The sequence below is a fragment of the Neopsephotus bourkii genome, unplaced genomic scaffold (genome assembly GCF_033783945.1).
Source record: "Neopsephotus bourkii isolate Nb327-2 ecotype Australia unplaced genomic scaffold, CSIRO-AGI_Nbou_v1 NB_1780, whole genome shotgun sequence".
In the NCBI taxonomy this organism is placed as follows: domain Eukaryota; kingdom Metazoa; phylum Chordata; class Aves; order Psittaciformes; family Psittacidae; genus Neopsephotus; species Neopsephotus bourkii.
Window position 1 is genome coordinate 6,160,010 of NW_026902254.1, and position 12,669 is coordinate 6,172,678.

Genomic DNA, 12,669 nt, shown 5'->3' on the forward strand with positions numbered 1-12,669 from the left:
ACGAGATCAGAAACCATTAACTAGCTCATGGCATCAATTTTTGGTCATCTGTATGAAGCACGTAAGGTATGTGTATATTTGCCTATAACATATGTCAGCATGTGTTTTGGGAACAAGTTGTTATGTTGTTCCTCATTTCCCCCTTTGGTCCTTTGTATTCAAGGGGCTTTTACCTTTTCTTTGAAAGACACTTGAGGAAATGCATGCCTGCTGTGAAAGCCTGATTTATTTTGCATTGCATCTGCACTGTCTGGTTCTGCAATGTGCACTGTGGAATTAAATCAGCTTCTCTGCATCTCTACAAAGGATTATGTGTGGGATTTTTTTTCCCCTAAGAAGCTGACTCTTTCATTGTGTGCAATCCTGGCAAAAGTTTGTGCATTAGCTGTGCTAGTGTCTTTTCTGGGCATGCTAAGGTTAGTCTTATTTTTGTTATCAAAGAAAATATAACTTATGTGTGTAATAGTTTGCAGGAGTAGGTCCTCACCCAGAAATACTGTGAAATCAGAAAGGTGCTAGAGGAGCAAAGAAGAATTAAAAATTAGTAGTGGTCATACGTTATTCCCCAGCAGTCCAATAGGTGCAGGTACTGACCTTTGCAAAAGCAGTGTGATTATAGTGTTATAACAGATGGGAAAAAAGCATCCTTTAAGTCCACAAAAAAATTGCAGTAGTGCCACCTAGTGTGCCAGGTATTGTAGGTTTTTGGGAAGGGACAGTGAACGACTCGCAGCCCACCCCACTTGCTACAACTGTACCTTGACTCGTCCTCCTGCTGCTGCTCCCTTCCCAGCCGACTGACACGAGAGGGGTAACAGCATTGACAGAAGGTAGAGGAAGAGACCTGAGGGCTGTTCTGCAGATGATGATTCTGGCACACATGCTGTAAGGTTGTCATTGCTGCCTTAGAAAATATTAACATCCACAGAATTTTAAAGAAGAAAGATAGCTGTTTTGTCTGTGTGCTCATACAGATCTTTCTCTTCTACTCATTGGTTTCAACTACGAAACCTGTAATGTCCAAAACATCCTTTCTCACATACTTCAGGCAAGTTGTTTTGGTATTGAGAGAGAAAAAAATAGCTATCTGATGCCAGAAAAGAAGAGATGGTGCTGAGTTTTGAAGCTTACTAAAAGGAGTGGAAATGACTTTTTGCCTGGTGACTAAGGATTTACGTTGAGTAGAGCATCCAAAAAGTCCTTTGGCTGGCAGGTGCGAGGTGAGAGGGAAGGGAACAGGGATCTGTTCTGTCTACTAATGCTTTGTACTAGGTGGCGCCCCTTTACTGTGATCACCCTAGTCTTTTCCACTGCTGCCTTTTCCACTTTCACTGTTAGCTGACTGAACCGCTCTGCTTTAATCCTGAGATATGCAAAGTGCATGGCTTGCCCTTCAGTGTGTGAAGTTGCACAGGGTTTATTTTTGTCTTCAGTATAGAATCTGCTTGTAACAAGTGGAAGAGCGATCAAGCCAGAAACTGTTGTCTGCAAATGAAGCCCACATCTCCATAGCACTGCATAATGCTGTGTATTAGCCTGTCCTCTGGAGCCAGTGTCAGATGATATTGCTTTTCCAGTTGGATTTGCTTGGGGTGCAGCTACAATAGCATATCAAATTGAAGGTGTAAATTTTTAGCTGTCAAAGTGTTAAGGAAGTTTTAAGTGAATGAAAAGTCTGGATTCAGAAAGGAAAGTGTTTGCCGTGTTATGTAGATGCTACATCTGATGTAAATCCATGTGTCATGTCTGCATAAACACTTCTGGCCTGAGTAATAAGAAGAGGGTAAAAGATGTTTCAAATCTTAGAAATATGGTTAGGTAATAGAAATGGAGGAGAAACCTTTCACTAGCTATTGAGAACGGGGGCAAAAAGAAAAGCAGATATGAGTTATTTTCCAATTAGTTCTTGAGGATTTTCTTTCTCTAGAGCTAATTTAAGTAGATTACTATTGGCTATTCCAAAACTGGATGGGAAAGCCATCTCATCAGACATTGACAATCATAAGGGTTCCCCAGTTCGGAATTCAACTCCAAAGAACATGAAAAACAGTGAACTGGGAGGTTAACAGTTGGACTTATGGAGGCCTTCCCCCAGGGATGTGTATCATGTTCCCAACTGAATGGAGGTGCTCATAAAGTGATTTGTCGAGCATGATACAAGAATATGTGTCAGATTAGGGAATGTAAACCCACAAGGTACAGGGCCACCTACAGCCATAACCACCCCCAAAGTTTCTCCCTTCATAAATGTGTGTTTAGAGACCTTTAAAATACATATAGATCTGATTTTCTCATATTATACCCTGCAGCTTGCAGGCACTTAACTCCCATTGATTTCAGTACCTAAATGGGACTCGTAGATCTAAAATTGTCTATGAGGATGTAGCCTTTAGTTCTTGGTTATTGCTGAAAGTGAGAGTACCTGCCTGTGCCTGGTACTTTTTAACGAGCTCAGTTAGCTTTACCTTATAGACTGAAGAGCTTACTGTTCCTAGGGTATCAATATTCTGGGCCAGATTCTAACTCGAGTCCTGCAATGCACATAGCTCTACTAACTAATTTTTTAAATGAGAATTGTGTGTGCATATAGAATGACATTATAATTTCCTGCCTTTTGAGTGGCTAGATGTGCAACCTTAATGTGCTCTTAATGTATTTTTAATGAGCTTTCCTAAGGCTTCTGAGTGGGAGAAACATAAAAAAAAAATAATCGATAATGTGGTCTAGACACTACTCAGATGACCCTTTTCCTGCAGAAGTAAGAAACACAACAGGGAATTCCTCCTGAAAGCTTTGTGGCTGTGTAGCTTCCAACCTAAAGGTAGCATGATTGAAGCTATAGTTCTTGTAGATTCCAAAATCAGTTGCTGCACGTATCACAAGATACACAGTGGATGAGGCAAGGGCTGACAGAGTACTTTATTTTTTACTGTCAGCTATGTATTTATGCACAGCACAACCTTCTCCACTCTGTATATTTCAAAGTGCTAAAAAATCATACCAATTGTACTCTGCATGCTCAAAGTGCAGATTTCAAAGGTTCATGACTCAGTCAAATCAAAATCAATTTGCACCAGAACACTCAAAAGCACTTCTTCTTACTGAGGGCCATTTCTATGCTAAATTTCAACTCGGCTTGATTTTATTTTATTTTTTTAATTTTTTATTTTTTTTTTAGAGAGAGAAGGAAAAATTGCAAAAAAAAATCATAATGGAAAAAGTGGTTTTCTTCACTTCTTTCGTATGTCAAATAGATGAACTGTATTAATTCAAATAAAATGTCACCTTTTGGGCAGAGATCAGGCCAGGAAAATTTCATTCCAAAAGGTGAAAGCACATCTGAATTAGAAGAAAAGCTAACTTGGAAAAGTACATGAAAACTTAAATACTCTGATCAGTAATGTTCCTGTTTCATGAGCTTCACTTAAATGGGAAAACATTCTATCTTATTCCATTGTAACAATGGAATGCATTACATAATGCAGAGAACAGGGGACGTGCATCACGCTTCATGATAATTCATATTAAGCACTTGGTGACATGTTATGTGATAAGTTGGTAGTTAAGTCTTGCCTATGTGCTTGAAATGTAAAATCAGTTCTTCATCACTGCTCTTTCCTGTCCCCAAAGGTCACTAAAACTCAGGGTATGTCTGCACTATGCAGTGCTGTGTAGTGTGGAGGTTTCCGAGCAAGCTTAGAGGTGCAAGCTTGGTTCGTTGAAGCAGAGCAGAGCTCTGTGCAGACTAATTGCGGCTCAGCAGGATATGTTAGTTTATGTGAAGCTTTCTGTTGCCTTGGCTAGATTGCTTCCTACACTTTATTTAGCTAGCTCAGATACTCTAGGCTGTACAGAGAGGCTTTTCGAAGAGCATGAGGAGTGCTTGAAAGTGGGTTTGTTGCTACAGCCCCAGTCAGGGCTTTTTAGTGACTAATGGCCACTGGAGTAGCACTGTCAGTCTGCTGAAAATCAAATGCTTCTCCTCCTCCCTCCCACCTCCTTTGCTGGAGGAAGGCAGACAAAAACTGAAACTCTTCACCTGCTCTAGCTGCTGATTCTTAAGGTGTGTTAGTTGCCCATTATGGTAGCTTTTGGCTTTCCTTTGCTCCCACTGTAGTGAAAAAAGAGCTATATCATATTGATACAGGAAGCCTGCTCTTAAAGTCTTCTAAGTTCTATATACCACCAGAGAATTACTGATATTTGTTATTTCCTGCACTGCTCTAAAATGACTGTTTATTTCAGCCAGCGTAATCAAAATCAAAAGCAGGATGTAGAAAACTTTTAGTACTGTGTTTTTCTGAAAATCATACAGACAGAGCACAAAGTCTGTGATAAAATCTGAGATTAAGAGAAACTCAAACTGTCTGGATCTAAGATTTGACCTGCTTTGAAGGTTGTCCCATATGAGTTTCATTTACTGACCAACCAAATGTAGATGAAGCGGTGTTCATATGCAGCAATAAAATCCTGTAAAGAGCATGAAATGTGACAATGATCTTTGAAAAGCTAGGTTATAGAAGTGATATTACAGATTTTAGTAATGCTTTAAATTAAGTGTCTTCAATATGCTTAACCTTGCATTAAACTTAGATTTAATAAGACAGATGTGTATTAAGTACTGAATATACTTAAGGGAGCAATCTTGTGTTGGCAAGGGATGGACTCAATGACCTCCTAATAGTTCTCCTCCATCTCTAATTTCTATGATACTAATTGATTATTAAAACACTTTTATTGAGGATTGATATGTAGCTATTATATAGTTATTAATCTTACAACCCAACTAATATTTAATTTATACATGATTTTAACACACAATGTCATTTTAGTTTTTAAAGAGTAACCCTGGAACTGTGCATTCATTTGGGCTCTGAAAAATCTTGTATGTAAGTGAGGTTGGCCATTTTGGGGTTATTTTTAATTTTATTACACAACCACATTTTGCAGGGGTGTAAGTTTACGGATCTCTCCACGTTAAAAATGAAATCTTTGCCTCAGCTACAGCATTGCTTCTGAAAGACAAAGAAGCTTGTCATGAAGAAAGGTGCATTTATTTGGTTTAAATACTACATAATGCTAATACTGTGTAAACTCAGACAACAGCTCTATCTTGAATATTTTAAAAGTAATTTGTCTATCTCAATTTTGGAATTGAAAAGAAATTTCCCAAAACTCTGAAAGTGAAGAAAATGGTGCAGGGGTTTTGAATGTTCAAAATTCATTTCTGTGAATATTTGGCTAAGTAAATTACAAAAGTTTTGCAGAGCTGCGTTATTAATTCAGCTTGTATGTGCCTAGGGCCATGGCTCATAATGGCATTCCTTTCTTTTTAACAGACTGTCAGGATTTTCAAAGGACATCCAGAAAGCCGTTAAGTACCTATTTGTTGGATGTATTTTTCATACCCTAAAGGCTTTCTTTGATATGGACTGATCTTTTACATTTATGGATGGAAGCTGCATTAGAAAATGCCCTTTGTGAAAACCTGTAATATCTCAAGAGTTGCAAACATCTGATTTTTGGTCAGGGAAGTATGAAGAGTGTCAGAACTGTGAATGGTTTTTAAAACAGGATTTTCAATAATTAGCTGCAAGGGGAAATATGAATAAATGAAAACCTAACACAAATACTAATAACTTACAGCTCCTAGTTACTTTAAATGTTATAAGGAGTGGGGAGCGAATACTGCTTATTTTACTCACAGGATTTAGAGGGGTTTGTGCCTACTTTGTGATAAATGTTTACATTCAACGTATGCCTTTTGATGTCAAAAGCGTAATAACCAAGTTTAGTTTTTCAAGCAGAAGGCTGGAATGCAGATGGAAAGGGCCCTAATGTCTGGGACACATTCACCCATCAGGGAGGAGATCGAGTTTTCAAGAACCAGACTGGTGATGTAGCTTGTGGCAGCTACACTCTGTGGGAGGAAGATTTGAAATGTATCAAACAGCTTGGATTGACTCATTATTGCTTTTCTCTTTCCTGGTCACGTCTGTTACCTGATGGGACGACAGGTTTCATCAACCAGAAAGGCAATTGTTTCTTAAAAATAGAAGGTTGCAGCTTTAATTCAAGGTTATTGCTGCAGTCTGGCATAATTAATCCAGTATGCTATTCTGCAGTGTAGCTTTGAAATTGCAACTTTTTTCAGAGTAATTATGGGTTGATTTTTTAATAGGTTTGCAACAACTTACTAATTAATATTCTAGATCCCCTTGGATAGCACAATCTTTGGGGAAAGGATTAGTATCATGTTTCCTATGTATCTTTTTGCTTACTCCAGTTTTTTTAATTGTAACTCTAAATCGTTTTGCTTCATCAGAATGTTTATACTTACAGGGATCCTAGCCATGATATTTTTGGATGGCTTACAACAGACAAGTACCTTATTTGACAAATACGTTTAGATAATCAGTATACTCTGATGTACTGAACTTCACATTGACTATTTTGCACTGAGAGGAACATATTTTTCCCATATATTTTCTTTAGCAAGTTAGAGAGGGTTCTTTAGACTCAGCTAGGAGCTGCACTTAGTTCTGTAACAAACACAAGTCAGTCCCTGCTCTGAAGAGAAAAGTTTTCACTCTCAGCATACAGTGTAAAAGTGAAAAGGGATATAGCACATAAACAGGCTGGTCAGATTGCTAGAAGTCAGGCATAGAATTTCCTACACTCTGGATTTTTTAATTTTAATTCTGTAGGTATGGATTTAAGATTAAGATCATTCACTAGGAAAAGACAGGAAATGGCAGCTTTGCCTGCAGAACATAGGGAATAGAAGAAAGAAGAAATAAAAATAATTGTAAAGAATAAAAGCAACTGAGGCTGAACTAAAAATGGTGTGAGAATCAAAGCACTTGTCAGAGGTCTCTTGTATGCTGAGAGGATAATGTTTTGAGGAGAAAAAAAGCAAAGTAGATTTGGATGAACTCTGAATCTCAATTCTGCTTCCTACTATTCTGAATCTCAGTTTTACTGAGAAGATATGCATCTTTATACTTCTGGGGCAGTGTTTCCTGTGGCAATTCTTTTCTTCTGCTGGTTTGAAGATTGCAAAGATGGAAGGCTACAAAGGGAAAGGGTTTCTTGGAAAATCCTCTTCAGGTTATTCTATCTTGATAGGAAGATACCATCAGAAGCGGTATATGTCTGTAGAATTTTGGTCATATAGAGTTTGGCTGCTCAATAGGCAGCAGCCTGCCCTCTGCATCCTACAGATTACAATTTTCACCAGAGAGTGGAGGAACCTTTGTTTCAAGAATTCAGAAAGGGGTGCTGGTGAATCTGCTGCAAACAGACCAACCAGTCATTTCCCCCTGCAGAGCATGACAGCAAAAACCGTGCCAACATCCTGGAGATGCTTGAATGGAAGTTTTTCCTTTGCCACCAAAATTTACAGTACGCTTCCCACTTTTACTGGCACAGCTTGCCCTTCACTTGGAATGTTTTCTGTGGTGTGTTGAATTTAAATTTGGCTGAGCCCTTGTGGTTTCTTTCCTATACTGATATTCGTTCAGCTGGGGCTGCAGGCACTGTACAACCCCACAGAGCTGCCTACTGAATAGGCTTTGTTATTTAGATGTCAGAGTGGACGCCAGCAAGCAGACATTCTGAATGCAATTGGTAAGGAAAACTAACATTTTGACAAAACTCAGCTGTAATTTCAGAAAATGTTCACTTGATCCCCAGTATAAGCAGTTGCCTGATTAATATTATGAACTTTACATTTAACGAAAGGGCATTGGAAGAATTCCAAGTAGGCCAGCTTTCATTAGGCAGGAGTTCACTTCTCTTGTGCAGTGATCTGTTGAAGCAATTGTAACTGCATAGCATGGAAAGGCCATCATCTTCCGTATAAACATTTTTACAAAGAGCATGTGAAGAATTAGAAACCTAGAGCAATGTCCTTTCAAATAAAATCATTCACACCAAGTGATTCACTACCAATTTCACACCTAGGACATAGGACATTTGAAAACCTTTAAATGCATTCTGTTTCTAACCCAGTCAGGGTAAAATCTTTTAAAGTAGTGATGTTGTAGGTGTATTGTTTTTAAGATGTGTCAGGGTTTTGGTTAAAACTTATACCAAGTTTGTTTTTAAAGTATTTTCGTCCAATTATTTTTACCCTAGGAGGTACCCTGAGCAGAATGAGTTAACTGCTAAACATGAGTTGTCAGTAGTGGAGGCATTGAGTCTGAGAGAGTTTGATGTTATGCCTCAATTCAGCACGAAAGTAGGGAATCAGGATAGGGAGAGAAGATGAGAGAAGAGAGAAAAGAACAAACCTTCACTTTCCAGTGACAAAATGCACCTTAATGTCTATAATCCCCAAATTTTGGGGTGTCTGCACAAACCTCTTTTATACACACTTTCTCAGAAGAACATTTTCTGCTGTATTTCTGCTTCTAGCTGACCCACAGATACAGCCATAGAAACTAAATCAGGCTACTCTGGAAGGTATGAGGCAATATGAAAATTTCGCTTGACATTTACATTTTTCAGGGATGCAGTTCTATTTCTCTTCATTTCCTAATACAAAGCATAAATCTTGTCCAGTATTGGTGTTTAATTGAGATGTAAAAAATTAATGATAACTGGTTGCATTTAAATGTTATAACTTGTACTGAGTAATTTATAATCTGAAAATTAGAATGAGAAATGCTAGTCTTCTACACAGCATTACTCTCAATATGTTAGAACAGGATTTTGTACCAGCAAATGATTTCTTTATTCCCAGTTTAAGCTTATGTAGTAGACCTTGTAGTCCCAACAGCAGAGTTACCACAGACCCAGTCCCACTAAAGTCTAATAGGTCCCTGTTCAAAAGTAACATTTGCAAACCTTATTTGTTCTCTTACAAATTGCAAGAATTTGCCTTTCAAAATTTAGAATTCTGGTATATTCCTTCCTCTTTTCCATGGGTGCATTCTCAGGGCACAGGCATGTATCTCCTCAGAATTTAATGTGTTTTTCTGGTGCTGCACTTGGAAGGAAAAGCAAATTACCAGTGAGATTTATTGTAAATTACTTTGTAAACAAACTTGTTGAGTCTTGCTGTGCTAAAGGATGTGTATACACCTGTTTGTTTAGGAGAAGACACTGTTTAAATCTGGGGTTTATAATTGATTGCTGCAGTAAATGTTGTCTTTAAAAAGACATTTGACAGAAATCCTTACAATCAGTCAGTTGAACTTAGGTTAATTTGAAGTCTAATACTGTACTTTTAAGAAGAAGATAGCATGGGGTTCTGTACTGGCATTTTTAAATAGGAGTACATAGTAACCTGAACTTGAGAATACCAGGGAATATACAGTACAGTATAGTACAGACATATTTATTAATGAACAGGTTTCCTGCTTTGGATTAAATAAAATCTCTGGTTCAGAAACTTTTAAGAATAATAATATAAACCATCCATAACCTCCTAAATATACATTTTGTTAACCTTCGCATCTTAGTAACCCTCCTCCTCCTTTCTGCTGTTTTCAAGTTCTTTAGACCTTTCTCAGTTCTGGGTTTCAATACAACAAGACGTTGGGATAGTTATTTTGTACACATCTATGTGTTATTAGGATATGTGCCCACACTTTGGTATAATTTAGCCCAGGTCTCTGAAGCAAAGGCTTACTGATTTCTACATTTCACTAGGGTGATGGAGACCTATTTCTGGCTGGAACCTGTTAGCTTAACAAATAATAATTCAAGGCCACTGTTGACCTTTTCCAATTACTGCAGTAAACCAGATAGTTCAAGTAAAAGAGCAAGCTAATTGATAGTCTTTGAACCAGAGCTTACGATGTGTTTAGCAATATCTAGTGTTTTCAGAAGGCCTAAAAGCAATGTAGTTTTGTTTGGATGCAAGCAAAATAAAAAATGGCTATTTGAGAGCTTAAAGTATCCTGATATTTAAACTTACAGTGACCTCTCGGCAGCATAAAAATAGTCCTCTAGGAAACATATTCATGTCAGCCACTGCTAAATCTGAGCAGAGGGTGAATTCCTTTTAAGCCCCTAGAAATACATCCTCAGTGCTGGCAAGCTTTAACAACACATCCAGGAAATTAAAGTTGATCTCTGTCTTATCAAGAAGGGACCAAAAAGGTAGGAAGTCATGAGTTTTTAGAGAGGTGAGCTAATTCCTTCTTGCAGTTAGAGGGACTAAGCAGTTTGCAGGAGTAGCAGTCCAAAAGGAAGAGAGTTGGTTTCTTGAATAAGCAAATGCCAAGGCATTCAACTTGGTGGCTAAAGATATCAGTGCCCTAAACTCTATTTAAAAACTAGTAAAGCCTGACAAAAAGCCTTAAATGTCCTATAGATCTAATGAGGGAACTGTTGAATTCACACCACTGCAAAATATTGAATGCATTGACAGTATCTTGTCTTGATGCTAGTACAGACAGTGGTAGAGAATGGAGCAGTCTAGAGTGAACAGCTCACCCAGCCAACCAACTTGAAATCACAACAGGTCACCTTAGTTACCTTGCTGAGTGTGGCAATGCACTTTTTAAGACACAGTTCTTAAGTAGATAAACGCTTTCATTAGAACAAATCTACCTGTAAGGCTCTCAAGTGCCAGGATTTTTCCAACATACTTGCATCTTGTACATGGAGCCAGGCTGCCATTCAGGCATTTAAATGAAAGGATTATATTTTCCTGTGACCAGCACCCATCAGAATTATGTTTCTCCTGGGGAGTTGCTGTCCACTGATCTATTTTGAAAATTTGCATCCTCATTTCATTTTATGTGTCTGCTTGGAAGATTTTGTGTGCTGAGCATTTTTGCCAACTCTGGAGTCTTATAACAGTAGTCAGCATGCAGTTGAGAGAAAATATTTGCATCTCATAAGAGAGAAAATGTGCAGTGAGGTTTCTTCATGTGTTAAAATATAAAATGTTTGAAGTTAACCCTTTTTTGTTTCTTTTAATATTTTCAAGAGTCAATTATTACAGCAAAATCAGTGATAACCTTGTATCCTGCTCCCTGCATCACTTTTGGCTTACCTCAGTCCTTACAAGATGAAGGTGACTGGGGAATCTGAAAAGATCATTTAGACCTTTGATACTCATGAAAAAAGTATTGCTTCAGAACATTTGGAGGCTGGGTGATCACTATTAATGAGCCTTATGTTGTTCCTATATGTGGCTCTGAAAATGGTATACCCTCAGTATTGGTACCAGAGCTTACAAGGATGCTTATAATGTGCTAAAAGCTCATGCTAAAACCTGGCACAGTTGCAACAAGATATTTGGACAAAACAAAGTGGGCTTGTGTCTATAGCTCTGAACTGAGATTAGTAGAACCTCTGTAGCAAATCAAAAAGTGACTTTTGCTTTTTGTTCTTTAACTTAGGTAATTTTTTCAGGGCAACATTTGTTGATGATGAATATCCAGCCATCGTGAAGTCCGATATTTCTGCAAAGCATTCAAAGCAGAGTTACTTATCAACAAGTCTTCCAGAATTCATTAAAGAGGAAAATATTATCATCATTGGTACTGCTGACTTCTATACTCTGAACTGCTAAGACCAAGAAAATGCAGACAAGAAGCTAAGTGTTCCAATGAACGGTGAATCTGAATGTGGCCTGTTGTAGCTGGGTGTTTATGCTTGCCTGTTGTACCATGAGGTTTGCACTGACTTTCGTGTTAATATGAAGGAATAGCTCACAGGACCATTTTACTGCTTTAGCTGGCCAATGAAGGGATCTAAGAATCCAGTGTGTAATATTGGTGATTTGGGGTTTTTGAGGAGCACATCTGGATGGCATAAGACATTGTACAAGATATATAAAAAAAAAAAAGTCACCTTGGGATTGTTAATTATTCCATGCTAGATAGAAATGTAGAAGCTTTAGTGTTTTCCTATTGCCTTTGTACTTGACAGCTATTTTACAGTTTGAAATGACACACCAGTGTTATACCATCTTTTGAAGTCCAGAAATCATCTTTCTGATGCCAACAGTAAGGTTTTCCTGGCACGCAGCTACTCCTGGCAATGGGACATGAAGTGACTGCCAGTACCAAGGGGTTAAGGAGCAGTGACAATAAGCAGATGCTAATGCAGGAAAGATATTTTAGTCTTCTCATTAAAATAAGTCATTTCACTGTCTTCATGGATATTTGCACAGTTTTGCTTTTCCATTGTTAGTCATAAAAGGTCAGCACATGGAAAATTAAGTTAATAGGGTCAGTGCAATTTGATGAAAACTAGTTTTAGTTTGTAGCTTAGAAAAGATAGAGGGTAATGCATCTGATTTTATGGGCTTTCTTACATCTGTTCTGAATAAAACTTCTTCTCTCTTTTTCTAGGATACATATAATAACCCTATAATTTATATCACTGAGAATGGGTTTTCCCAAAGTGACCCTGCACTACTTGATGGCAGTCAACTATGGGAGTATTTCAGGCTGATTTTACAGGAAATTTTAAAAGGTACCATTTAAAATGATGAAAGATCAATTGTGCAAACTTAATATAATTTTACTTTGTGCTTATTTGCATTGGGCAATAACCAATGATTCTTGAAGCTAAAACTCTTGTAAATCGGAGTGAAGGGATGTGGTTAGAAAAACCCCAATACATGTTTAGCTGAAAGGAAAGCAAGCCGTATTAATTCTGCTCCCGCATCTTGGGGCTGAAACAGATGAAAAGGTGCTCCAC

General features: G+C 37.9%; 1 protein-coding gene across 1 annotated transcript; it reads left to right on the top strand.

Moving 5' to 3' along the window:
- Positions 1-27: 27 nt before the first annotated feature.
- On the top strand, positions 28-12,452 carry LOC133226419 (cytosolic beta-glucosidase-like). Its single transcript, XM_061379968.1, is given in 9 exon segments — positions 28-61; positions 1,536-1,622; positions 5,808-6,078; positions 8,140-8,242; positions 11,086-11,176; positions 11,179-11,256; positions 11,259-11,528; positions 11,843-11,850; positions 12,318-12,452. Coding segments are annotated over 9 exon segments (1,077 nt in total).
- The last annotated feature ends 217 nt before the right edge of the window (positions 12,453-12,669 follow it).